The sequence below is a fragment of the Oryctolagus cuniculus genome, chromosome 1, assembly GCF_964237555.1.
Source record: "Oryctolagus cuniculus chromosome 1, mOryCun1.1, whole genome shotgun sequence".
NCBI classification, from domain to species: domain Eukaryota; kingdom Metazoa; phylum Chordata; class Mammalia; order Lagomorpha; family Leporidae; genus Oryctolagus; species Oryctolagus cuniculus.
The window spans coordinates 199,711,912-199,738,690 of NC_091432.1; the positions used below are offsets into that span (position 1 = coordinate 199,711,912).

General features: G+C 55.6%; 1 protein-coding gene across 4 annotated transcripts in view; it reads right to left on the reverse strand.

Moving 5' to 3' along the window:
• Positions 1-26,779, reverse strand: part of PAX5 (paired box 5) — a 194,601-nt gene that overhangs the window by 63,780 nt on the left and 104,042 nt on the right. For 2 of the 4 annotated variants that reach the window (XM_070054521.1, XM_070054522.1), the window contains exons 7-8: positions 26,469-26,525; positions 19,937-20,066 (exon numbers count right to left, since the gene is read on the reverse strand). In XM_070054521.1, the coding sequence (XP_069910622.1) occupies positions 19,937-20,066; positions 26,469-26,525 (187 nt within the window). The remainder of the gene's footprint in view (positions 1-19,936; positions 20,067-26,468; positions 26,526-26,779) is intronic. The other 2 variants (XM_008265136.4, XM_051844072.2) reach the window with 1 other exon arrangement.

The window sequence follows — 26,779 nt, forward strand, 5'->3', positions numbered from 1 at the left end:
TGCCCGCTGCGTGAACTCAAGTTGCTCAACCTCTCTGTGTCCCCGTTTTCATATTTATCAGATGAAAATAACCCTGTCTGCCTCGTAGCATTGCTGCACAGGTCAAACAAAGGCAGGTAAAGCCACTGGCACAGGCCCCAGCACAGGGAACACTCGGACCTGCTGCTACTGTCAACCGCGTCCCCTCAATCCACCGCCTCCCTCGTCCATCCTGAGGCCATGGCCAGGCCAGTCCCTGCACGCGAGGCTCTGCGGGTGCCAAGCAGCTGCCAGAAGCCTTCAGGGCCTCCCCACCCCTCACCAGGATCTGAGCTCGGGCCCTGGATCTGTCTGCCTGCACCCAAGCCCCCAGCTCTGCCCCCACCAACTGCATGACCCTGGCAGGGGACTCGGCCTCCCTTTCCTCGGCTATCTAAGGAGAGGAGGAGGAAGCCGCAGCAGCTCCGGCCTGACGCAGCACTTTTGAGGACTGAAGGAGACAATTCCCTACACACAGGCAGGCAGGGCCCAGCCGGGAGCCCTCCTTACTGCCCACCCCCCCACATGCACTGCTGCACCCCAACTGCACACCTTATGCCTTGCCAGCTCAGGACCCTCGCAGACCCTGTGAACACTGAAATGTAAATGGTGACAAGTGCAGGAGGAGGCAGGACTCCACGCAAAGGTGGACATGTAAGGACCACAGTATGAGTCGTGTGAGAGACAAGAGAGATGCCTGCGATGGCTGGAGCTGGGCTGGGACCAAAGAGCCTGGCCCCCAATCCAGGTCTCCCATGTGGGTGGCAGGAACCCCGTCACCTGAGCCATCACTGCTATTTCTGAGTCTGCATTAGCAGGAAGCCGGAGGCAGGAGCCAGAGCTGGGAACGGAAGCCAGACATTCTGATGTGGGGCGTGGGCATCTCAACAAGCAGGCCAGATACCCACTCCCTACTAGTTGTTTCGTAGCCATGGGAAAACTGGACCCCAGTTTTCTCATCTATAAAAGGGGGCTCCTTAGGCCGTTTACAAGGATTAAAGACTTAGTATACATAAAGCCCTGAGAGGTGCCTGACCCAACATTAGCTCTGCCTGCTACTACCTCCAGGGTACCAAGGCGGCAGCTGAGGCTGGGTGAGGCCAAGAGAGCTGCCCACAGCTGCACAGACAGAAAACAGGCCAGGTGGGACAGGGGTGGAAACCCTGGTGGCCTGTGCTCTTCCCCCAGGAAGGTCTTTTCCAGAATGGGTCTGAAAGGGCAAGTGTGTTGGGGCACTTACCAGACTTTTCAATAAGGGATAAGGCCAGGGCTGGACCTGCTGTCAGAGGGGTCTCCACTTCCTTCCTGTGCCTTCAGGCCAGTCCCTTCCTCTCTGAACACCCCCACCTGGGAACTGGGAACCCAGGCACCGTCTCCGCTTCTCTGCCTTGTTCCATGTTCAGCTGACAGCTCAAAGTCAATCGACGGGCAAATGTCTAAGCCTCCACTGGGTTTCTGGTCTGTTGTAAGGGGACTCAGATCCCTTCCCAAATCCTAAACCAGTGCCTTGGCCTGTCGGCCTTGGTCCAGGGGGCAACGGGATGGGATGGGAGGTGTCACAGAGCCAGACTCGGAACCCAGAAAGTCCAGTCCCACAGCAGGGATGTTTGGCAACACCGGCTCCTGCCTCTCCAGTTGTTTCTGAAACCAGACAGCAAGGCCCACGCAGAAGCAGGCTGGGCAGGCGCACTGCCTGCCAGGGGAAACAAGCCCACCCCCCCAGAGGCACCCCGGGGTGCGCGGCAAATTAAGGCGCAGCAGCAAACAGGCATTAAAGCGCGTGGCTGGGCAGGCGCAGCGGGCTGCCCGAACCCTCCTCACCAGCCCTCCCTGCACAGAGAAGCCCATCAGGTGGCCGGGCGCCACTGCCTTGCAGAGTGACAGCTGCCTCTTCGAGCCCTGCAGTTGCCTGCACTCTTGCTTGCAGACCACAGCCAGGTCTGCTCTTGGTTTCCCACTTGTGAGACCTAGCTGGCCACCCCTGTCCTGCCTCCCTCCTGGGCCATCGGGAGCCCGAGGCGGGGTCACACAAGCCATAGTGCTTCATGCAGGGCAGGGCTGGTGGCCCTACACATGGAGCAGGTACAACTGTCACTAAGGCTCAGTTCTTCACCATCCCAATGTGCTCAGGTGGGGAAACTGAGGCTCGGAGAGGGAAAGGGTCCTGAGACTGACTTCCTCCAGTGAGACTGCAGACTTCCTGGAGGAGGAAGCACTAGACCAGGCCTCTGTTGGGAGGGTTTCTTCAGGAGGATCGAGAAGGGCTGGGGCTGAGCCAGGGCATGGTGGGTGTCTGAACTGCCCCTCCCATCACTCTGCTGTGGAGGGCAGATGGGTTTGGGGCTGGGGTGAGACAGGGCAGCCACTGGGGAGATGGTATGAGGGCTGGCAAAGTGGGAACAGAGCCCAGATGAGCAGGGGACATGCGTGTTCTGAGTGGCCTTCACTCTGGCTCCACAACCGCTGTGGGACCAGGAGCAGCAGAGCCCCAAGGGTGGCAGAGCTCACCCAGCCTGGCGGGGGCGGGGCACTCTGTTTCTCCGGGACCCCACTCTCGGCTCATGAACCTCACTTGTAATGGTTCAGAAAGGCAGGGCCTTGCTCAGAGGCGTGCACAGCGAGGCCTGGGCCCCGATCCCCACTTCTTGTCCTTGCTTTCTCTCTGCCCTTCCTGTCTCTTCTCAGCATCCTGATTCTCAAGCTCCCCTCTTCCAGAGGTGCAGGGCGTAAATCTCCCTGGTGAAGCGAATCCAGATGCTCACTCTCATGAGTGCATCTCCTTGGGCTCTGCCCGTGTGGCTAAAGGCAGCAGGGTCCCTGGAGCCCAGGACACAGGGGCTTGAGCCCTCTTGGAACTGGCTGGGCAGGGCCAGCGTTGGCAGGGGGTAAGAGAGGAGTGAGAGACACACACACAGGAACCAGATGTCACAAAATTCATGAGTGACCTTTTCCATCCATGCTACCAGCAAATGACTTCACTTTGCCGAGCCTCACTTTACAAATCTGCAAAATGGGAGTAAGACTCTTTGCTCTGCCTCCCAGGGATCCCAGGCTTTAGAAACGGAAGAAGAGGGACGGGGGAGAGAATAACAAGGAAGAAGGCAGAGCTTTCTGGTAAAAAGAAAGAAAGAAAAAAAAAAACCTAGAAACATTCAAACCTGCAACCCATTGTGCTACTGTCTTGAGTTCTCAAGTTTAACAGGACAGTGCTTGCCACCCAGGCCAAATGCATTCTACACAGGGGCCCTCAGGCATCTGCCCCTCAGTTTCCTTGTCTACAAAACAGGACTTACACCCGCTCTTCCTAGGGCTGTTTGAGGCCTGAGCCACATCAACAGAGAGCAAGCGGTTGTATGAGGGCTGGGTTGACATGCAGGATCGGCCTCTCTTCTCCCCTCCAGCCTCTGGCCCCGGCCCGCAGTCCCCTCCCATCACAACACACTCCTGCTCCAGCCATCCCCACCAAAATGAAGCTCACCGGGCAGGAGGACTTGGAGAATTAAAACATGCAATCAAACTGCTTCTTGACGGGAAATGCTTTGGAAATTTTCGGCTCCATTTACTTCTCAATCTAATTTTGTCCTCGGATGCACATTATGCGCGAGATGGGATCTCATGTGGTTTGCCCGGCGCTCTGCACACCAGCAGGAGGCACCCGGCATCTCGATTGCTGTGTGCATCTCTCTCTGCCACATGAGAGGCGTAATGAGGGTGCCCAGCAGGCTCCGGGACACCCTGAGTAAGAAGGTCCCACATAGACACTCCGGCACCCACCAACACCCGTGGGATGGGGACTGGGTGAGGTCTTCCACTGCCAACTCTAGCCGCAGTGCAGACTCCCACTGCCACCCACCCCCGACGGTGCCCCTGCCTAGCTGCAGCCACCTCCACTTGGGCCCTCAGTGTCCTACCACTCTGGATCAAGTCCAGACCCCTCATGCCCATTGTCAACCATGCCTACTGGAGTCATGTAGGCTCCAGCCCCCTCCCTGGCCTAGCAAGCACCAAGCAATCTCCACGAATGTCACTTCCTGTGGAATCCTGCTCCAGATGCCTAGCCCACCCACAGTCCACACTGTCTCCTTCACACCCTTAGAGCCCCTGCACACAGCTCCATATCCCAGATCGCCTGGGACAGGTGTCCAGGAGAAGACACAGGCACAGGGACCGCTCCCCTATGTGTCTAGCACAACGATCGGGGAAGAGTTGACGCCAAATGCACCCCTAGTTCATTTACTCCTTCACTCAGAAAACATTCTCTGAGCCACTCCTCTGGGCCCAGCCCGGGCTGGGGGCTGAGAATGTTGTGCCCGCTAGGACAGGAGGCTTTCTCCTTAATCCCACCCACTGTCACCTTCTACCAATGGAGAGAAGCCTCAGGCAAGGCTCAGAAGCCGCCCAAGTTCTAGCCTAAGGCCAACACCTCTCATACAGCCACAGGACCTGCAGGGCTGGGACTGAGCCACTGAGTCCTTGCTTCTTTCCTCTCCCTCACTCTGTCCCCTGTCCAGGGACTCGCTACAGGTTGCTCAAATCCTGAAAGACAGCCCTGACTCCACAGGCTCTTGGTCCGGCCACCTCTGCTCACTCGGGCTTTCGGACTCAATTGTCACAACCGCCCTCCCAGAATCCAGCAGGATCACCCCTCCCTTTCTTCAGGTGCAGATGTCCTTGGGTTTGCATGGAACGCTGCCTCAAATCCCATGCCAGGGAGTGGGCTGCAGCAGATAAATGACTCAAAGAACAAGGCCCGCGAACCCCCAGCCAAGGGTTCTGCCCAGCCCTTCTCTGCTTGCATCTCTCCATGCACTTGAGAAATAACAGATCCGTATCTTTGTGCACTCTCAAATGCCACAAACATTCTGTGGCCCTCTGACACCACTGAATACCCTTCTCCTTTCTGGAGAATTTCCATGTTAAGAGTTTAGGTTTCTCGGGGGGCCAGTATCAGGGCATAGTGGGAAAACCCACCGCCTATGAAACCAGCATCCTACCTGGATGCCAGTTTGAGCCCCAGTTGCTCCATTGCCAATCCAGTTCCCTGCTAATGGCCTGGGAAAAGAAGTGGACAATACCAAGTGCTTGGGCCCTGGCACCCATGGGGGAGACCTGGAGGAAGCTCTGGGTTCCTGGCTTTAGATTGGTCCAGCTCAGGCTGTTATGGCCATTTGGGGAGTGAACCAGCAGATGGAAGATCTCATTCTCCCTGTCTCTCTCTTTCTCTGTAACTCTGCCTTTCAAATAAATAAATACATCTTTTTTTTTTTTTTTTTAAATGCCTCTTCTGTTCCACCAGCCAGAGAGATTCTGTTGTTTCCAGCTATGCCTGTGAGCGCCCAGCCTCCAAGGCGGCGCACCCTGGTCAGCTCTGTGCTCCACAGCCAGCTCTTCTCAAGCTTCTCCCAGTTTCCTCCTCCTCCAGTCACCCTGCTCCCCAGAACCTCTTCCCAGATCGCTCCCCCAAGCCCCGGTCCATGCATCTTCATGGACTGACCCATCTCCACCCAACACCTCTGTGCCCATGACCTCCACACCCACGTCCCCATCCCCAGCCGTTGCTTCCCCACTGCCTTCTGGACATTTCTACCTGGTTGTCCCTGGCGTTACAGGTCCAACCCTGCTCCTCTTCCCTCGTCTTGGTCTCGGCTAATGACCCCGTGACCCACCCAGTCCCCCAGACTCCAACCAGGGGAGCCGCCCTTGACTTCTACCTCTCACCATCTCCACTTCCAACAACCACCAGTTCTATCCCGGAACCCCTCCTCCCACCCTCATCACCCCCGCCTCTCTCACTGTAGTTCCACCTTTACGAACGTCTACCAAGCACTTCTGCTGGGCGGGAACGTGCACGCATGATCTCACAGACCCTCACACAACTCCATGAGGAGAGTGCTGTTTCTGTTTCCAGGCCAGGAAGCTGAGGGTCAGGCATTTCAAGTGGCCTCCCCAGGGTCAGCGGCTAAATAGTGGGGGTGCCAAGATCGGGGCCCAGGGCTATTTGCCTGCACACCCTGAGCTGATGGCAACACTGTCGCTTCACCTGCTGTGCATTCCTCGTGTGTCATCGCGTTGGCCCAGCCACTTCCCCTTGCTGATCAGTTTCCCCTTCTGTCAAATGAGGATCGGGGGGCCGGCAGAGTGGTTCAGTGGATTAAAACCAAGGCCTGCAGCACTGGCATTCCATACAGGTGCCAGTTTGAGTCCTGGCTGCTCCACATCTGATCCAGCTCCCTGCTGATGTGCCCAGGAAAGCACCGGGACATGGCCAAAGTTGTTGTGCCCCTGCACTAGGTGGGAGATCCGGAAGAAGCTGCTGGTTCCTGGCTTCCAATTGGCTCAGCTCTGGGTATTGCAGCCATTTGGAGAGCGAACCAGCAGATGGAAGACCTCTCTCTCTCTCTGCCTCTCCTCTCTGTGTAACTCTGACTTTTAAATAAATAAATAAATCTTAAAAAGAAAAAGTACTTGGTAAACTGCAAAGGATGGCGCATGTGCAAGAGGGCATCAGCACCCCTTCAGGATTTTGTCTCTGCAGATTCGCTTGTTTACCTGAGCACCCTCTGTCTCCACCTACTTGTTTCAGAGAGAGGATGTCCCCCAGAGTTTTAAAGTCACCCCCTGGCTGTTCCCATCCCCCCCCCCTCAAAACACAACTATGACAGTCAAGCAAAGAAAGGTGAGAGAGGGAAAAATCCATAGAGGCCGGCACAGCGGCGGCCGGCGGGACTCTGCAGCTCCTGGCCACCAGCTAGTGACGTCAGGATTTATAACTGTATTAAATGGTGTGACAGGCAGCCTTGATATATCAGTTCCCCCTTCTTCCCAAATCACAGACAATAAAAGCTTTGGCAGTGAAAGTCATTCATCATCATAAAGACCCGAGACATCCCCGTCATCAATTTCACTCACATCCTTAATACACTGGAGAGAGCGAAGGAGTCGAGCACCTCAGAGGGAGGGGGGAGGAAACATAGGGGAAGATTGAACAGGAATAATTACAAAGGTCAAAGAAGGGATTCTGCAGGAGGGTGTCTTGGGCAGAGCCGGTCCCCCCTGGAGAAGCTGGGCAGGGCATGGGCCTCTGCTCTGGGCAGGCCCTGTGAGCCTGGGTAGAGCAAACCGGAAACAGGGCTGCAGGGCCAGAGGAGGGCGTGTCCTTGGCCTCTTCCTCCACCAGCCATGTTAGTACAAAAGACATTCCCAAATGATGAAACCACCGAGAGCTGTCCACAGTCTGCCCCGATGGCACAGAAGCTCCCCGTGCCAGCTGCCGTCTGTGGGCAACGCCATTTGAGAACCATCCAGGCCCGCGGTGCCTGGCAGTGAGGGAGACTGTAACACTGCCAGTCCAGCTGGCAAAGACCCTCCACCCAGAGCCCTGTGTGCCCTCGGCCACTCTCACAGCCTCTCTGGGACCTTCTGCATGCTTGGAAGGAGGGATCCGAGAGAGGAGGAGATCAATCCCAAGCCCTTGATGGATTAGGTGAGGCCTCCGCCCCACCCCACTATCTTCGTAAGGACCAAACGTCCTGACTAAGCTCCTACTCCTCCTAACCCCTCCCCGTCCAGTGCCTGGGCCAAGGGTCCCACCCACCCCACACCACCTGGAGGATTGTTTGGTGTCTCCTCTCAGGGTGCAGGGCAGTAACAGGTAAGAGGCAGAAGTCCCTGGTATGGGTGTGACCAGCAGAGGACTCACTGGCTGGTGGCTGCCCTCCCTCTCCCACACCAGGGAAGGAAGAAGAAAATCTCTCTAAGGAAAGCACCATTTATTCCTTTGGCTTTTCTTCTAAAAATGAAACATCAGAAGAAAGCTCTGGGGGCTGGCGCTGTGGCACAGCAGGACAAGCCACGCCTGTGATGCACCAGCATCCCATATGGACACCAGTTCATGTCCTGGCTGCTCCAGTTCCAATCCAGCTTCCTGCTAATGTGTCTTGGAAAGCAGCAGAAGGTGGCCCAAGTGCTTGGGTCCCTGCACCCATGTAGGAGACCCGGATGAAGCTCCTGGTTTTGGCCTGGCCCAGCCCCAGCCCCAGACATTGAGGCCATCTGAGCAGATGAAAGATCCGTCTGGCTCTCCTTCTCTAAGTCTGTCTTTCAAACAAGTAAATAAATCTAAAAAGATTATAGAGGAGGGGCCGGTGCTGTGGCACAGTGGGTTAATGCCCTGGCCTGAAGTGCCGGCATCCCACATGGGCACTGGTTCAAGTCCTGGCTGCTCCACTTCCGATCCAGCTCTCTGCTATGGCCTAGGAAAGCAGTAGAAGATGGCCCAAGTCCTTGGGCCCCTGCACCCACGTGGGAGGCTTGGAAGTTCCTGGCTCCTGGCTTCGGATTGGCACAGCTCTGGCTGTTGCAGCCAACTGGGGAGTGAACCATCAGATGGAAGATCTCTCTCTCTCTCTCTCTGCCTCTCCTCTCTCTGTGTAACTCTGACTTTCAAATAAATAAATAAATCTTTTTAGAAGAATTATAGAGGAAAGCTCTGGACAAAGCAGGGAGCTGCTGGCAGTGCTGGGCTCCCCAGGCAGGGTGCACCGCAGGGTGGCCTTCCCGGGGGAGGAACATGTTAGACTGTACACAGCACGTACTTCCCAAGAGCAGGGATGCTGACACCTGCTAGCGCCTGCCCAGCCACTCAGCAAATCTGCCCTGAAGGCGCTGCAGCGGGGCCAGGCTCCTGAGCTCTGCGGTAGTGGGAGGCTGACTTCTAAGGGTAGGGGGCCAGCTTTGAGAGTATGAGTCGGCCCCTCCCCTTCAACCTGGTACTAACCAAGATGAAGACAAGCCATTCAGACCCAGCTCCCGGCACCTGGCCCCAGATCACCCTTGCGTCTTCCTATGCTCTGTCCACCAATCTCAGTCTCTCTGCCTCACTGGCATAGACGAGAGCAGTGTGGCTTGTGGCTGGGCACATGGCTGCATTTGAATCATGGCTGTACCATGTGCCTGCTGTGTGACCCTGAGCAGTTTCTGTGCTCCTCTGTGCCTCAGACATACAGGGACAAACTGCTATGCAGTCACAGCAGGTTAACATGAGCAACGTGCTTAGGATAGTGCCTGGCGGGGGCAGCGGGGGCTGGGAGGCAAGGTTAGTTGTCACTCTTGGCTTACAGGGTCTGTGCTTGGCCTGCCTCCTGGCTGGGAGTGCAGCTCCGAGGGGATAGTCCTTACATCAGATCCTACCCTAGACACCAACGCCCTAGAGGTGCTGCCCGTCAGTCTATCCTTGTGGGAGGCAGGCAGGGAACAGTGGCGAGCACGAGGGCCTCCCGAGTCTGGAAAAGCAAACGGTTCTCGGGGCGGGCTGGTGCTTGCCAGCAACAGCTGCCTCCAAGGACTCGTGCGGAAGCAGCCTGGCCCAACATTTCTAGACCACCCAGGGCGGGAGCAGAAGTTCCATGGCCTCTCAGATAATGAAAATAAAAGCTAACAGAGATAAATTAGGAAAAGGTTTCTTTCTGAGCTGAGAATATTGGCCACAAAGAAAAAAAAAGGGGGGGGAGGGCAGGATACCAGTTAATGCATTTAGGAAGAAATAATTATGATAGTATCTTGAATTTAAATGTGCCTTTTGTTCATCAAAGATATGTGTGTGTGTGTGTGTGTGTGTGTGTGTGTGTGTGTGTGTGTGAATGTCAATAACCTTGACAGTGACCTAGAAGGGCAGAGTGCAGGGAAACTAGTAACCAATCATAGTAGACAGCTAGTTTGTCCATCCATCCATCCATCCACCTAACCACCCACCTGTCCAGCCGTCCACCTCTCCATCCATCCATCCGTCCACCTACCCATCTGTCTGCCCATCCATCCATCTTTCCTTTCATTCAGTAAATGCTCCCTGAGTACCTACCACATTCTAAGACCCACACTAGGCTGTGCCAGAGGAGGCAAAGATAATTCAGTCACACAGTTCAAGGAAAAGTCAGTCTGGACACAAGCAATCATTAAGTCAAGGCACAACGGGAAAACAAGCCTGATGGTGGGCTGATACAGAGCCCAGAGCAGACATCATTTCCGATTATAGTGTGATTGCAGAGGGCTTCCAGAAAGAGGTGGCACTAGGGACTGCTCCAAGAAGACACATGCTGAGAGCAGCACATGCCAGACACAGCGGAACTGCCGGTCCCTGGGTTGCTTGGCAGGTGTCATGAGCGCCTTTCTCAGGCTAAGCTGGAACAGCTCACGGTCACCTTCCTGCCAGGGAGCATGACCTGGGCTCCTGGCACAGTCAAGGTGGCAGGCTCTCTGTGAGCTCACAAGAAAGGGCACAGCTCTTGACGGCTAAAGGAGCATTTTCACAGTATCTCTCACACGTGCATCACCACAGCTCCGAAAGGAGAGGAAGAACAGGGATTGTCGTTCCCCCTGGGCCGGTGTGAAAACGGAGGCACAAGCAGAGAAATGGGTAGGGTATCCTCAAAGTTACCAGGAGGGATGGCAGAGCTGATGAGAAGACCTGTGGCTCCACGTCAGCCCAACGCTCTGCCCTTCACAGACTCACAGCAACAGCAAGCGCTCTGCATGAAGCCCAGCCACGGCTCAGGTGGAAGGTGGGGAGGAGACGGGCCTGGGCCCAGGGCTCCACAGCAGCACCATGGATGAGGGAGGCTGATGGGGATGGCTTGGTCAGCGCATACATGAGACAGGAGAGAACAAAAGTCCCATTCTGGAGGGACGAAGGCTGGGTCAGGCATGGAGGAAAGAGCCCTGGGGTGGGAGCCAGGAGGTGTGTGTCCCAGAGCTGCCTCACTTTAGAACAGCCTGAGTCCTTGTCCCCAGCATCCATGACCATCAATGCAGGGGTTGCCTAAGGGGATCGCAAAGGGCCCATCTAGCACCTATGTCCCTACAGCCATCAACCCTGGCTGCCTGGGAAGCGCACGACTGTTACCACAGCGGGGTAGATGGAGAAGACAAACTGGGGACTGGCCAGAGTGTGCAGAGACAGTGGGGACAGGACAGCAGGGACACATCACAAGACATGGGGACGCAAGGGTGCTCAAGGAGGCACACCGGGCCCTGACCCCCAAGGACATCCACATCCTAGTCCCCAGGATCTAGGAATATGTTACCATTTATGGCAAAGGGGCCTTTGAAGATGTGATGAAATGAAGGCTTATGAGACTGGGGGTCATCTTGATTTACCTGGTGAGCCCAATATAAGGACAAGAGTCCTTATGAGAGAGAGGTAGGAGGGTCGGAGTCACAGGGCAAAGGCGTGGCCAATAGCAGGTGCTACTGTGCTGGCTTTGAAGATGGCGCAAGGGGCCACAAGCCAAGGAGTGTAGGAAGCCTCTAGGAGCCGGCAGAGGCCGGGCAGCACCTCCTCCCGCAAAGCCTCTGAAGGCGAGCCCTGCCACACTTTGACGTCAGGATGTCAGGTCCCTGTGGCTGTAGGATAAGGAACGTGTGCTGCTTCAGCCACCAAGTCGGTTATGGCAGTGGCCGTACACTGCTCCAGAAGGCCAGAGGGGTGTCCAGAACAGGGAGCAGGCAGGCCTGCCCCACGCTGGGCTGACTCTGCCCCGTGAACCCCTCCACCGGCCCACCTGCTGGGGCCCATCAGGCTGACTCTGTGGTGCAGGCTGTTTTCCTGCGCTCGAGGTTTTCAAAAACACTTGCAGAACCCAGACGGGCTGCTGAGTGAATTCCAACTCATTTGATCCACACAACAAGGCTCTGTCCCCATTTTACACACAGGGAAACTAGGGCTCACACACACACTGGAGAACTGGAGGTTACCAATCCCTAAGCTGGGATGCAAAGCCAGGTAGTCCAGTAGTCCAGTGCAGAGGATGCAAGAGACCATGCAGTGTAACCGGCTTCCTCGCTGTGCTGCAGCCGAAATGCAGAGCTCTGCTTGGATACCTATGATGACGAGGAGCTCACTACCAATTAAAACAGGACAGCACAGGAGTCAGGAGAAATCCATGCCCGCTACTCACTAGCTGGGTGAACTCAGGCAGCCTCTTAAACTCGGGACAAAAATAGTTACCTATATTTTCAAAGAGGAAAGATTAAATGAACCAGAGCACAAAACACATGCTCAATAAACATTAGCTATTGCCATGACACTCTCCTGAGGCTGCCTACTCGGCTTCCAGAGAGCTCACCCTGCCAAGGAGTTCTTTGCACTCAACTGGAGCTGCTCCCCGGGTCTTCGGCTGATGCGTCTAGAGCAGCCCCACCTCCTTCCCCACAGCCCTGAACACAAGGAAGCAGCCAATAGCCAATAGCCTCTAAGCCAATAGCCTTGGGCCTCCCCATCCCCCCAGCTGTCAGCCGTTGAGGGATTCTCCCTGTGGCCTGAGCATACCGGCTGAGTTAGCAGCATTGCTAGGGAAAAGTCCCAGATGGTTCATCCAGATCGCGGGAGAGGATTCATTTCTTTAACCAGATAGGCTAGGGTGTCCACAGCATGTAAAATGAATAAAAAAAAAATAAGCAACAATATATAAAGGATGAACCCATTTGTAGGAAATAAACACTATGAGTTTATGAACCAGGACGCGTGTTCTCTGTGTGTAGAAAGGCGTGGCGGGGATACAGCCACAGATCACCACACCTCTTCTCTACCACGCGCGTTCATTTCACAACGAGCACTCACCACTCTGTGACTGAGAAGGAACAGCTGAAAAGCAGAGAAACTAAAAATGCCCTCCCTGGAGAGCCTGGGTGTCACCTGCTCCCCCAAACTCACACCCAGCTCCAGGGCCAAAAAGAAGCCCTCATTCCCCACCCCAAGTCCCCCAAAGACGTGGCGTCTCCCCCAGCATCTGCCTTCCCTTTTCCTTTTTGCTCTGCTTTCTGTTTGTTCGTTTTTGCCTGGTGCCTGGGTGCACGTTTGCTTCCCCCATCAGACTACGAATGCTACATCCTCGAGCCCTGGTCCAGGCTCCCACGAAGGCGGGGTTCAGCTCTGACGGGGCGGTGAGGGAATGAACAAATGGCTGAGGAACAGTGGCATTTTAAGTCGTCCAGTGCTATCGCCACGTGCCCTCTCTCCGCCAGACAGCAGCACGGCAGTGCGGACATCGGACCAGTGAACAAGCTAACCAAGAGGCTGTTTTAGGAAGATGGATCACAGCAGGGTGGGCTGGGAGCCCGTGTGGGAAGGTCGGCTTCTGAGCTGCTCCCGAGGGCGAAAACCCATGCGCGCGTGACCAGGAGGCCTTCCAGCTTGGCTTATTTTTACCCTACAAAATCCAAGATCAGGAATGACTAGAGTGCTTTCTGCTGAAATTATTTCTTTTCATTGACACACTTTACACAAATATTAATTCACTGATTCAACAAACAGTTCCCAGGAACACTGTACTAGCCTGAAAGCAAATCATATTTTTTCTTCAGTGTGCATTTTAATTACAGTGATGCTTGAATTTCATTTTGGCTTTAAAATGGTCAGCATCTTCAAAGCTCTGAGCAGCCCTCCAAACACTAAAATTCCAAACTTCTAGGAAGCCCAGACCCTATCCCTGCGAGTCTACTTAGCAACCTAAAAACAAAGCTGCTCAAGCCATCAGATGCATCCAGAATCACTCTGAAATGCAAACAGCCTTGTCTCTGAAGGGAGAGTGCCAGCCCAGGACCCAGAGTTTTCACCCAGCAGCCCCGTCAGCAGCTCTGTCTGGGTCCCGGAGCAGGCCACTGCAGCGGCAGCTTGGAGAGAGTGTGGCGTCACTGCACTGGGATGAAACGCGGCTCTGTCACGCGTCATCCAGAACCCCGCGTGTGGTGCTTGGGGCCCTCCCGGCGGGAGGCTCATGCACTGCCCTGCTCCTGGGCACAGGTACTGCGGGCGGGAAGAGCAACCTGAGCCAGCGCCTGGAGGCAGGGACAAGCAAGGCTGGAGAGAGCCTGGGTCAGGCCTTCCTGGCTGGACAGGACTGGGAGAGAAGGCAGCAAGTGGGGGGTGGGGGGGAGGATGGGGCCAGAGGAGGGTGGGACACTCAAAGGCCCACAGGTGTCAGCACGCAAGGTGAGAGAGTGAGCTGACCAGCAGGAGCCTGGGGCCAGCAGGAAGTGGCTGGTGCACCTAAAAGGGAAAGCCACTTCCACTCCTCCACTCTCGCCAAGTGTGGCCACACAGGCCCCTGGGCCAAGCAGCACAGGCCCTCCAATTTTTCAACAGAAGCCAAACATCTTCAACATTATGTTAAATCTCCTTATTTGAAAAAAAAAATTCTACATATTTTCATTTTATTTGAAAGGCAGCGAGACAGATGGAAAGAGAGAGAGAGATCTTCCACCAGGTAGTTCACTCTCCAAATGTCTGCAACAGCCAGGTCTGGGCCAGGCTGAAGACAGGAGCCTGGAATTCCATCTGGGTCTCTAACTTAAGCAGCAGGGACTCAAGTACTTGAGCCACCACCTGCTGCCTCCCAGGGTGCACGAACGAGGAAGCCGGATCAGAAGCAGGGAAGTCAGGCACTCCGAAACGACCAAACGACCAAACAACATCCAGACGTCCCAAGCTCCTGCACCAAACACCTGCCCCAAATCTCCTGACTTTGAAGGCACTTTTAAATTTAACTTTTTGATAGCTGATACGCTGACAATGGTGACAAAATTAAAAACAGAAAAAGGTATTTAATGAAAAAAGGCATCTTCCTATAAGCCCTGCCTGAACATGGCTATTCCGTTTCTGGGGATCTTTGCAGGGTTTCTTCAAGATACACAAACAGAAACAGGCAGTCGCATCATCCTGCCCTTCTCTGCGGAATAGGTGGCAGGCTGTGCACGCTGCACTCGCTGTTCTGCACCTCGCTGGATCTCACCGAGCCTTCCTGGCAGGACAGAGAGCATCCGGCACCCTCATCCCTCCCACAGCTGTGCACCCCCCACGGCATTGAGGAGCTGTTCTGTACGTAACAAGCGCCCCCCCCCCGCCATGGACGCCTGGGCTCATCAAATGCTAAGAACGCAACCATGGCATCAGGACGGTTGTGTGGGCATTGCGCTCCCTGCCTGACACACGAAGCAGCTCGGATGCCCCAGCACCTCCTGTGGGACTCCCCGGACTTCCAGGCCGAGCCCTGCCTCGCTCCTGGGAATCGCGCTCTGCTCTAGGAGTCACTGTGATGCTTCACAGCCCCTTAGGGCAGCCTGGATGCACAGGCATTGCTTGCATTCTAGTTTTCCTTGCTGATTACGATTTCTCTTGGAGAAAGGAGGTGTTTAGTTGCACCAGATGAATCTCAAAAAGCCTCATAAAAATGGACCTATCGGCCGGGGCTGCAAGGCACCCAGCCAGAGGGAAGCTGGGTGGAAGAGCAGAGCACATCTGGGTGGGAAGCCCCCACAGGAAAGCTCCAAACTCACTCAGCCCAAGGGTGGGCCCCCACTATGTGACCCAAACCAGCCCAGCCTCTCTGGCCCCTGAGACCACAGTAAGGTCTGGGGTCCATGGGTTCACAGGTGGAAGCTGCACCTTGCGCCAGGTTCCAGTGTCATCCTCAAACACAGATGTCTCTGCTCCCAACCAGGGACCCTAGGACCCCAAACATGCAAGAGCGAGAGCCTCAGCCAGATGTCCCCACAGAGTCTCCAAGACAGAGCCTCTTCTGTGGGGTTCTGTGGGGTCAGGGCCTTTCTGAGAGCGCCCCACGGAGTTGTCGCTGGGCCAAGTTCTCTTTCACCCTGAGGAAGTCAAGAACCTGGAATGCAGGAGGAGCCGTTGGTCAGTGGGTGGCTGCCACATGCCCACCATGCCCAGAGCTCTGCCTGTGCCACACTGTCATCCTCCCAGGCAGTTGGGCACAGAGCTTGAGTGCTGGCCCAGCTGACAGAGCGGAGTAGAGGCCCAGAGGCTAATAACTTGCCCAAGGACACCTGGCTGGAATACAGACAGGCTGGGCTGCAGGCTCAGGCAGCCAGCTTCCCTGCTGATGTGCTCAATCATAGCTTAAAAAATGCCTTGAACTTGAACTGGGACGTTTTTTGTTCATCGGACCATACACAGCAGCAAGCCATCTCCGAGGCCCTGGGCAAGCCCGGTTCCAGCTCTCACTCACTGAATGTGGCTTTGAGTGGGTCACCTCCCCTCTCTGGGCCTCAGCCACCCGGTAGGACATTAGAGGGCCTGATGTCTGCGCCCTGCCCAGGTATGGTCAGGGTGCCTGCTCTAAGCAAGGCCAGGAAGTGCCAACACTGAATCTCAAACCCCTGCAGATCTGCTCTCACAACTGCCCTCTCTCAAACCCCTTCCTCCCACTGTCCCTTTTATCCTCGAAACAGCCAAGGGAGGCGGGTGGGGCAGAAAGTGCCACCCCATTTCATAGACAGGACAACTGAGGCTCAAACACTGAACCTGAGCCATGCAGAGAAGCAGAGCTGGGGGACTCTGGGACTCGGCAGGCCTTCCACCTGTCTTTGTGGGTGTCTTTTGGCTAAGAGAGAGCAATGACCAGGGACACCTCAGACCCCAGGTCACCTACCATAGCTGTTGCCCCAAACTTGCTTGACCCAAGGAAGCTTTTGGATCCTCCCCCAACCCCACGCCCCTTTCCAGCCTGTGGATGCAGAGATGGTCCCCAGGGACACAGGCCGGCAAGGACACAGGCTGGCCCCTTTGTTCTCCCAGACAGAAGGCCAAGCCTGCCAGGTCCTTCATCGGCAGCGAGGTGGGCAGGAGCTGGGAGCCTGGCATCCCACCTGCTGTTCTGCCAGGCAGGCTGCTGGCCCAAGGACACACCTGAAGATAATTAGTCCCAATCAGGACGGTGCAAATGGCAGGCACGGCTGCGGCTGGTCTTTGCCTTAGTAGTTAATGCAACATGGAGAGGAACTGACTCGTTCTCCAATGAGATTCTCCCCAGGCAGCCCAGAGTGCCAGGGCTGAGAGTGAGTAGTGCAAGGGCGCCTGCCCCCCAGACCCCCAAGATGAGCCCTAGATGGGCTCCCAGTCCAGCTGTGCACCTACTCCACTCCGGGTCATACAGGATGGGGAGAAGCATGGGGTGGGCCCTGGGTCAGCGCAGCCACCAACACCACCGGAGGGAGAGGAAGGCCCCATGGGGACATGGGACCCCACCCGTAAGCTCCCAGGAGACCACCTTCAGGAGGTTCTCACGGCTCTCAGTGGGGTTGGGTTTTGAAAACGTGGGGGCAGGCATGTGGTCTCGCTGTTCAGGACACTGTATCCCACACCCAAGTCCCGACTCCTGCTTCCTGCTAAGCCAGCAGCAATGTCTCAAGCAGTGGGGTCCCTGCCACACACATCACATGGGAGGCCAGGATTGAGTTCCCGGCTCCTAGCCTCTGTCCAGCCCAGCCCTGGGCAGTAAACCGTGGACGGCAGCTCTTTCTATCTCTGTCTCTCAAATTATGAAATAAGAAGAGCAACTGGGCAGGGGGTATTTTATATGACCATGAGGCAGTACTGGCTTGTAGGGGAACAGTCGCGCGTGAGGAGGAATTGCCCCCCATCCTGCACCTCTCTCATGCCGGCCAAATATTCAGGTAGGCAAAAAATCTGTTTATAATTGTTTGAATTTAGGACTGAATGTCATTTACATATAAATGTAGTCTCGAAGTTCCCATGGTCTTAATACATACTGAGTTTCCAGGAATGCAACTACCGAGTAAATCGAGTGAGGTTTGGACTTTGTTTTACTTGGAGCTTTGCCAAGAGTGCTTCCCCTCTTGGTCACTTCTCAGGCACCGGTGGGAGGGGCCGAGCCCCTGGCCCACGCTCCTGCGTAGCTCTGCATTCAGCCCTGCTGCGTTCACAGTGAGACTGTGCATGTGGACAGCCACAAGTACTTCACTGCGTGCCGTGGGTTGGACACAGAACACAGACTTCTGCTCCAGCGCACACATGGCTGGGGCGGGCATTCAGCCTGGCGGTTAAGATGCCAGTGCACGTGCCCTTGTCTCATCCCAGCCCCTGGCTCAGCTTCCTGCTAATGCACACCCTGGAAGGCAGCAGCGATAGCTCAAGTCCTTGGGTTCCTGCCTGAAGTGAGCCCCCTGCTCTGCAGGCTCTGCCCACCTCAGGTACACAGGGGACCAAGTCACTCTTGTTTTTATGCTTTTTGCCTTTTTTTTTTTTTTTAAGATTTATTTAAAGGAACAGAGGAAAACACACATACACACACATCTTCCATCCACTGGTTCACTCCCCAAATGTTGGGCCAGGCAACAGTCAGGAGCCAGGAACTCCATTCGAGTCCCCCACGTGGGTGGTAGGGGCTCAAGTACTTGGACCATCTTCTGCTGCCTTCCTAAGAGCATAAGCAGGAGGCCGGCACCACAGCTCACTTGGCTAACCCTCCACCTGCGGCGCCGGCACCCCAGGTTCTAGTCCCGGTTGCTCCTCTTCCAGTCCAGCTCTCTGCTGTGGCCTGGGAAGGCAGTGGAGGATGGCCCAAGTCCTTGGGCCCTGCACCCACATGGGAGACCAGGAGGAAGCACCTGGCTCCTGGCTTCGGATCAGCACAGCGTGCTGGCCATAGTGGCCATTTGGGGGGTGAACCAACAGAAGGAAGACCTTTCTCTCTGTCTCTCTCTCACACTAACTCTGCCTGTCAAAAAAAAAAAAAAAAGAGCATGAGCAGGGAGCTGGATCAGAAGTGGGGTACCTGGGACTCAAAGTGGCACTCCTACCTGGGATGCTGGCACCACAAGTGGCAGCTTAACCCGCTGTGCCACAATAGGGGACAGGGACCCTGGCATTCTTGCCACCTGACCGACCCCCACGTGGTGCCCAGATCTTCCAACAGGGCTCCAGCTGCTTCAGCTAGAGCTTAGCGCTGACCTGTCAGCCCAGTCTCAGAGCTGGGGCTGCTGACCCTGGGACTGAGATCCTGTCCCATCCACCCCCACTCCTGAGCTCTACCTTGAGTCCCGCCCCTTAGGCAAGCACAGCCCACCTGCCTGGTTATGAACCTCTGGCCTCTGCCAGCACGCTGTGTCTTGCCCACCAGCCTAGAGGGCACCCCAGGGATCTGGTCCAAGTGCGGCCAGCAGCCTGCCACTATTAGTGTGACATTCCAAGCTCCTGGAACTGGCAGGAGTCTGTCCCAGTGCTCCTTGTGATCCCAGAGCTGCTGGAGCCAACATGTATGTTGGCGGGGTGGGGGCAGGGGCGGTCCTGCCTGTCCTGGTCTCAGTGCAACCCCTCTGCAGCAGCGAGCCCAATGGTGACCAGTCACCAAGAGAGGACTCTGAGAAGAATGGCAATGGCTGATTACGGAGTGCTTCCTGTTGTGCTAATAAGCAAGAGTTTTCGCGCCTTGTGGGTACAAGCCTACTAATTCCCACCACAGTGCCATCACTGTGGAAGGTGCCATCACTTTTCTTATTCCACAGGTTAAGAAACTACAGTCCAAAATTCTCATAAGACCGCCCCAAGATGGCGCAGCCAGCCAATGGCAGGTGCAAGCCCAGCAGTGGGCCTCCAGGGCCCACACTCTTCCTCTTGACCCTGACAGCTAAGGACGCCAGCCCTGGCCTTCTGGAGAGGTCCCTCTTTCTGCAGACCCCAAGCAGCTTCCAGCTGGAGGCTCCAACCCTTCCTTCCCGACCTTGCTTCGGCCTGGACCTGAGAGGCCCAGCAGTCTGTGAGAGGTCCCGCTGCCCTTCCCCACCCCGCCCTGGGCTGCCCCGAGGGACAAATCCCAGAGCACTGAACACCCAGCCCCACCCACAGGGGGCCCCTCCAACAGGGGGTGCCCTGTCCCATCCCAGACCATGGCCCCTGTCATCTGCTCTATGGAAACAATATCCAGCTGCCAATCATAGCCTCAGCCCCGGCTCTGTGTCTCTGCTGGACCTGTCCCAGGACCTCATCACCTCATTAAAGCAAACATGGCCCGTGACACCAACAGCCCCCAGGAAGCCACGCTTTCCACCATGCACGCATTCTCCTCGCTCTCCAACCTCCAGGCAGGCCCCACCCCCAGGCCCTCACCTGTCACGATGGGGTAGGACTGTGGGCCAGGCACGCTGCTCCCGAGGTCAGCAGGGGTGGGGCTGGTCAGGTTGGCCTTCATGTCGTCCAGACCTCCAGCCAGCGAGGCCATGGCTGAGTACTCAGTGGTCTGAAAGAGGAAACAGGGACATCTCAGCACCAGGACTTGGAAGCATGCTCGCCAGATGCTGCCACCATGTTCTGGGCCCAGCCACTAAGCTGGGTGAGGCCAGGCCTGGGCCAAGGCCCCCACAGGGGGCTCACGCAGCCCACAAGATTGAAAGGGAAGGTTCATCCTGACACAGACTTTGGTCCGGAATGGACAACGCCCCCCTGGTGAGGAGGTGGGCAGGATGTAGTGCGGCTTCAGGAGGATTCGCACCCGGCTCTCTCACGGTCCGCAGGCTCCCCTCACCCGGCCCCAGACACCAGACAGCATCCCCCTCTGTGCAGGGTGAGGCCTCAGTGCCCTATACAACAGCCTTCGTGCCAAAGAGAAGGGAAGAGCGGTCTCTGATTTCCTTGCTCTTAAAGCACAGGAGCCAGGGTGAGAGGAGTCTGGGAGATCATCCAGTCCACGGCCTCATTTCACAGATGAGCAAACTGAGCCCCACGGTGTACAGGAAAGAACCCAGCCCAGGGTGGGCACCAGAAACTCTCCCCCTAAAACCAAGGCATCAAACCAACTGAGCCACAGCTTGGCAGGTGCCTTTGAATTCTGGAGGCCCAGGGACACCTGTGTGCTGATGACCGCAAGAGGCAGACTTCTCATGTACCAGGTCCACGCCAACCACACGCATGCTCCTGACAACTCATATTCCGGGCTCAAGCCGTTTCATAAACTCCAAGCTTGCAGTGAGCCATCTGCTTCCACCCAAGCCACTGTGAGCATCTCAGGACAGTCAAGGAAGATGCTAGCCTGACTCTTCCCGGGCAAGGCCACACTGCGTTCCCTCCCTCCCACCCAAACCCCAGGGTAAGGGAAATATCTGGAAACACATAAGCCCTAGAACTTGGTTGTGCATGCCAAGCTTCGCCATGGGCAGCTCCATGGAGGGCACACCCCGGTGTGCCCAGGGCTCGGTCCTTGGCAGGCAGGGAAGCAAGCTGTCTGAGCTGCAGCCAGCCCGGAGAGGAGGACGAGCAGCGAGCCACGGGGCAAGAGGCAAGCAGAAGGGACCACAACTCGGGCACACTCCTGGAGTTTTTCTCTGCAGAGGGGTCAGAAGGCACTCCTGGGGCAGCTCCCGTGGAGAGTGGGGGGATGGCAGCCGCGAATGCGGGAGTCCTAAGCATCCCGAGAGGATTCTCTATGGAAACAGCTTGCCCAGAGTGCCCTGGGCTCCTCCAACACTGCAGCAGACCAGAGTCCAGGCCCAGCACAAGTCCAGGGACTTCCAAGGGAGAAGAACGGGGGCGGGCAGGGGCGGGGGTGGAACGGGGGCTCCTCGACATCAGGAATCACTAGGAAGCAGCAGTAATTAAGACAGCGTGGTATTGGCACAGGGACAGATAAATAGGCCAATGCAACAGCCTCGAGTCCAGAAACTGACCCACGCACATATGAAACCTTGATATACGAGTGAGCAGACATACAAATCAGCAGGAAAGGATGGACTCTTTAATAAACAGTGCGGGGCAACTGGTTATCCATTCAGAAACGGGGGGAAAAAAGAAATTGGATCTCTACACCAGGCACGAAAATCAATCCCTGGGGATTAGGGACCTAAACGTGAAAGGCAAAGGCATCCACCGCGCTCAGTGCCAGGGCCAGGCAGGGACCCTCGGGAACAGGTCTGCCCTTCATGGAAGGGGCGTGAGTGCCTTTTGCCCCCGGGATGCTCACAGTGGGTTCCCAGTCACTGTGAAGCCAGGAGCAGGTGCCGGTCCTCCTGTCACCCTACCTCAGTGCCACCACCACCTCCAGGAAGACGTTCCAGATAGCCATTTCCTAGGAGGCACAGGTCCCACCTTCACTCTGCTGGTCTCACCAAGTGGTACAGGGAAAATGACAACTACGATTTTCACAACTGCATCCAAAGCTCACACTTACTGGGCACTTTACCTGTTCTAACTCATTTAATCTTCACAGTCACCCATTTCACAGATTTAGAAACTGAGACTTTTTACTATAGAAGGGAAGTGATTTGCCTAAGGCCACACAGTTTCTAGGTACCAGAACCAGTATTCAAACTTCGGCCTATCTGACTCCTAATACGTTCCAGCCATCAGGGTGTGAATCCTGATCCACGACTAGGTAGGTAGTGAAATCAATTCGCTGGCCTCAGCATTTTAAGAAATCAACTGTAAATAGGACAGAGCAGAAAACAATCCTGCTGTGAGCACGTCTCACATGTCGGTGAGGACGGATGCTCGAGCGAAGTCTGAAAAGCGCAGGGAGCTGCTGGGCAAGGCCACCTTCCAGGCTCCACCTCCCGTACCAGGGACGTGGTCTTGGCCTTGGTCTCCTAACTACTGCCAATGAACAGGAAGCAAAGCTCGCGGGAAGCAAAACTCACCAGAAGCAACGCTCACCCAGGAAGTTCCAGCTGCCTAGCTGGGCACCACGAGGCCTCTTAGAAGGATCTCTTCCTACTTGGTGTGTTCTAGGGGCTTTGGGCCCTGGTCCCTCCCTCCTGTCTGTGTTCCTGAATGGATGCACCGTCATTCAATGTTTGCTGAGCCCTACTGGGAGCAAGGTGAGGACCACCCCTGGGCTGGGCTGGTGCTGTGGCACAGCAGGATAAGCTACCACCTGTGATGCCAGCAGCCCGTAAGAGCACCTCCAGTTCAGGTACCAGCTACTCTTCTCCTGATCCAGCTCCCTGCTAATGCTCCTGGAAGGGCAGTGGAAGATGGCCCAAGTCCTTAGGACCCTGCCACCCACATGGGAGACCCAGATGGAGTCCCAGGCTGCTGGCTTTGCCTGGCCCAGCCCCAGCTATTGCAGCCATTTGGGAAGTGAACCAGGAGATGGAAGATCTCTCTCTATCCCCCACCCCTACTCTGCCTTTAAAATACTAATAAATCTTAGAAAAGAAAAGGACACTCTCTGACCTCCCTCCACACACCCCAAAAGAAAAGACACATGGCCCCAGGAATTCCACCCAAGAGGACCAAGGGCACAGAGCTGTCCACTGACATCAGTGGGATGGGGCAGCAAAGGCTCCCTGGGACAGGCTGTATGTAACCAGGGGCTGAGCCACCCCCAACCCCCATGGCTGAGAACAGGGCTCATCGTACAGGGCAGATGCGATATGGGAGTATGCGATGGAGGGGTGAAAGGTGTCCAAGCTGGAACTCCACTGCGAGGACATGCACAGCCAGCAGTCCAGGCTGAGAGTCAGCAGCCCCCTGTCCCCACCCCAGCCTCTCCGTCCGGACCTGGCTGGGCATCTGGCCTGGCCAGGGAAAGGCTGGATTTCCTGAGACAGCAACACAGACCTGGCTTCACGAGAAAGGCGGCGGCTGGGCGGGGGGGGGGGGGGGGGGGCGGTCTTCCTCTTCCTGCCACTTAAGAAATTCTGTCTCAGTCCAAAGCTATCCGCCACTTCAACACCTGGGCCTGCATCATCTTCTCAAAACATGAAGCCATCACCTGTGTGACACCTGCAGCGCGGGGTCCCCAAACCCAGCGGTCTTACCACCCCCGGCTTCCAGAAGACGAAATGAACGGCCCTGGAGAGCCCGCGGCCAGGACAGCAGTGCCAGGCAGCCGCTCACCATCCGCACCTCCCCCACCCCTGCACCTGCCGCGCTTCCCCGAGCTGGCCTCCCTTCCTGGAGGCACACCTCACGCTGCGTCTGCCCCTGCGGGAGTCAGGGGATGCTGTCATCCAGCATTGCCATTTCCTTCTCCCCTCATCACATCTGTCCCCTGGAGCTGCTGTGATTCTTCAAGGCAGCTGGTCGTCTCCATCCCCCAGGCTCCCTGGAACATCACTCTGCAGGCTGCTCCGTCCTGCAATTGCTCTCTTGCCTCTGCCTGGAGGGCCAACTTCACTCAGTCACTTAGAGCACTCCTCCACTGTCTACAACACTCAGCTCAGACGTCACCTCCTCCGTGTATGCAGCCTTTCCTGGGCCCTATACTCCTCCAGAGAAATTATCATTCTCTTGTCTAATCTTCCATCCCTGGTAGCATCTTTTAAGATGTATTTTTTTTATTTATTCGAAAGGCAGAGTTACAAAGAGAGAGAACAAGACAGAGAGACAAAGAGCTCTTCCATCTGCTGGGTCATTCCCCAAATGCCTGCAACAGGAGGTCTGGGCCAGACTGAAGCCTGGGTCCCCAACATGGGTAAGCGGGGGCCCAAGCACTCTAGCCATCTTCTACTGTTTTCCCGGGCACATTACAGGGAACTGAATTCGAAGTGGAGCAACTGGGTCATGAATCGGCTCTCACACGGGATGCAGGTGCTACATACAGCAGCTTAACCCACTGTGCTACAATGCTGGTCCCTGAGTGGCACTTTACACAGAACTCTGTTACTGTATTTCCTGCCATGTATGAAATTACTTCAAAAAGTTCATGAAAAAACAAACAGGATTAAAAGATATGTTTATTTTGGTGCAAAGCTTTTGGGAATCCACATATACAAGAGGCTTACACGCTATTAAAAAAAAAAAAAAAACTGCAGAGGTTTCAAAATTTTCCACGAAGTGTTAAAAGCATTCTCATGCACCTGCATTTGCCTGTCTCTATCTAGGTGCATCAGAGCGACCTGGGACATCCCAGTGCCCACCACCTGCGTGGTGAATGGATGCATGAATCCTGAACGACTAACAGCCCGGTAAGCCACGGTGTTCAAAAGCGAGCTGGGAGGTGTGGGAACAAGAGCACCAAGTGATCCGCTAACATCCCCCACTTTGCTCCACCTCCACTCCCCATCAAATCAGCAAGCAATGTCCTCGGCCAGCCCCTGCGAAAGTACCTTCACTAGCCATGATGGACCATCAGGCATTTAACATGCATTGCAGTCAAAAGAAAATAACTATACATCAACCCCTGCAGACAGTGTCCACTAGAATGCTCAAAGTCCTTGTCAACCCCTCCTACAATTCAACACCAACAAAAAGTGTCTTTCCTCTGATGAACCGTTGGTCTGCCGCTGACAGAACATCAGGGACACTGGAACCACTTCATACCCCTTTTTGCTTTGTTGGCCAGGAAGCTCAGTCACACTGAGTGTTTAACCAACATAACCATATTATTACTGATCTTCCTGCTTTTCTCTACACAATTTCTGAATCTTTTGCAGACTTAGCTAACGTAGATAGACATAACTGTCTGTTTTGTAGGCTTCCTTTGTGAAAATAGACATTGGGGCCAGTGTTGTGGCATAGCAGGTTAAGCCACTGCCTACAGCACTGGCATACCATACGGCACTAGCTCAAGTCCTGCCTGCTCCACTTCTGAGCCAGCACCCTGCTAATGCACCTGGGAAAGCAGAGGAGGATGGCCCAAGTGCTTGGGCCCCTGCACACACTTGGGGAGGACCAGATGATGCTCTTGGCTCTGGTTTGGCCCAGCCCTGGCCATTGCGGCCATTTGGGAAGTGAACCAGCAGGTGGAAGATCTCTCTCTGGGTGTCACTTCTCTCTAACTCTGCCTTTCAAATAAATAAAATAAATCTTTAAAAAAGAAAGTAGAGGCTGGGAGACACAGAATGAAAAGAAAAGGAAGGAAGAAGGAAGATCAGAGTAAGAGAACGAGAGAGAGAGGAGGGGAGGGGAGAGAAGGCATGGGTGCCTTTTCTGGAAACAAGACAGTCATTCCATTTCTCACACTCAGGAAGTCGGCACAGGATGGCGGTGTGCCGAGGTCTGCACGAAGTGACGCCTGGCACACCTATGCACCTGGGGACATGCCTGCCCCTCCCCAGCCACTGACAGTCACCCGCACAGCTGGGTTACACGTGTCCCACTCTCTGAGCCCTTGGGGTCCTTTCTTAGGATGCCATCCCAGACTTCTGCTCCCTCCTCAACTAGGTCTCTTGCTGCTGGCCTTGACCATGACCCAGGAAGAGAAAAGAACTGAGGTCAGCAATTCACAGACTGCCCACAGTGACATCACAGGCTCCTGTAGGCCTCAACGTCATGACCACCAGCTCCAGGTGTGTGCACCCCCCCTTACAGACACCACACTCCAGATGATGGGCAGCCCAGCTCTCTTAGCTGTCACAGTAGAAGGATGCTCAGGGTCACCTTTCTGAACGTGGGAAAGCTGGGGTGCAGAGACAGGGCTGGGCTTCCCGGGCCATTCTTATCTGCATCATTGATAGCCTTTGGCCCAGAGAAAGAAAGAACATAGACTAGGAGTGACTGCACAGGCCCTTAGGCCAGCTCTGCCACTTCCTCACTCGTGTAGCCATGGCTCTCTGGTCCTGAACAGGAGGTGTTGACAATGTAAGGAGTGAGGCCAGGGCAGTGCTTGGGAAACTGAGCAACAGGAGAGGCCGTGAGATCCTCGCCACCGACTCCAGGAGGCACGAGCCCCAGGAAAGTGAGCTGGGCGTCATTTGGAAATTACCTGGAAAAGGACTGCCTGGGGCTGCACCAAGTATTGTCTCATCAGCACGGGGCACCACTGCCACAGCATGGAGGAGAAAAGAAACACAGACAAGTGAGAAGGAGGCAGCGCAGCGCAGGGCAGGGCAGGGGGCGAGGCTGCAGGCCGGGCGCCTTCAGGAAGCCACCTCTGGTCTGCAGGCTGCTCGGTCACCTCTGAGCTCCTCCAGGCCTTGGGCAGCCCTCAGAGGCCGAGCCCGAGCCAGGCTGACCACTTCCATCCCGACGACCAGACACCTGCCCACCTCCACACCTGCTTGGATCCGGGCAGAA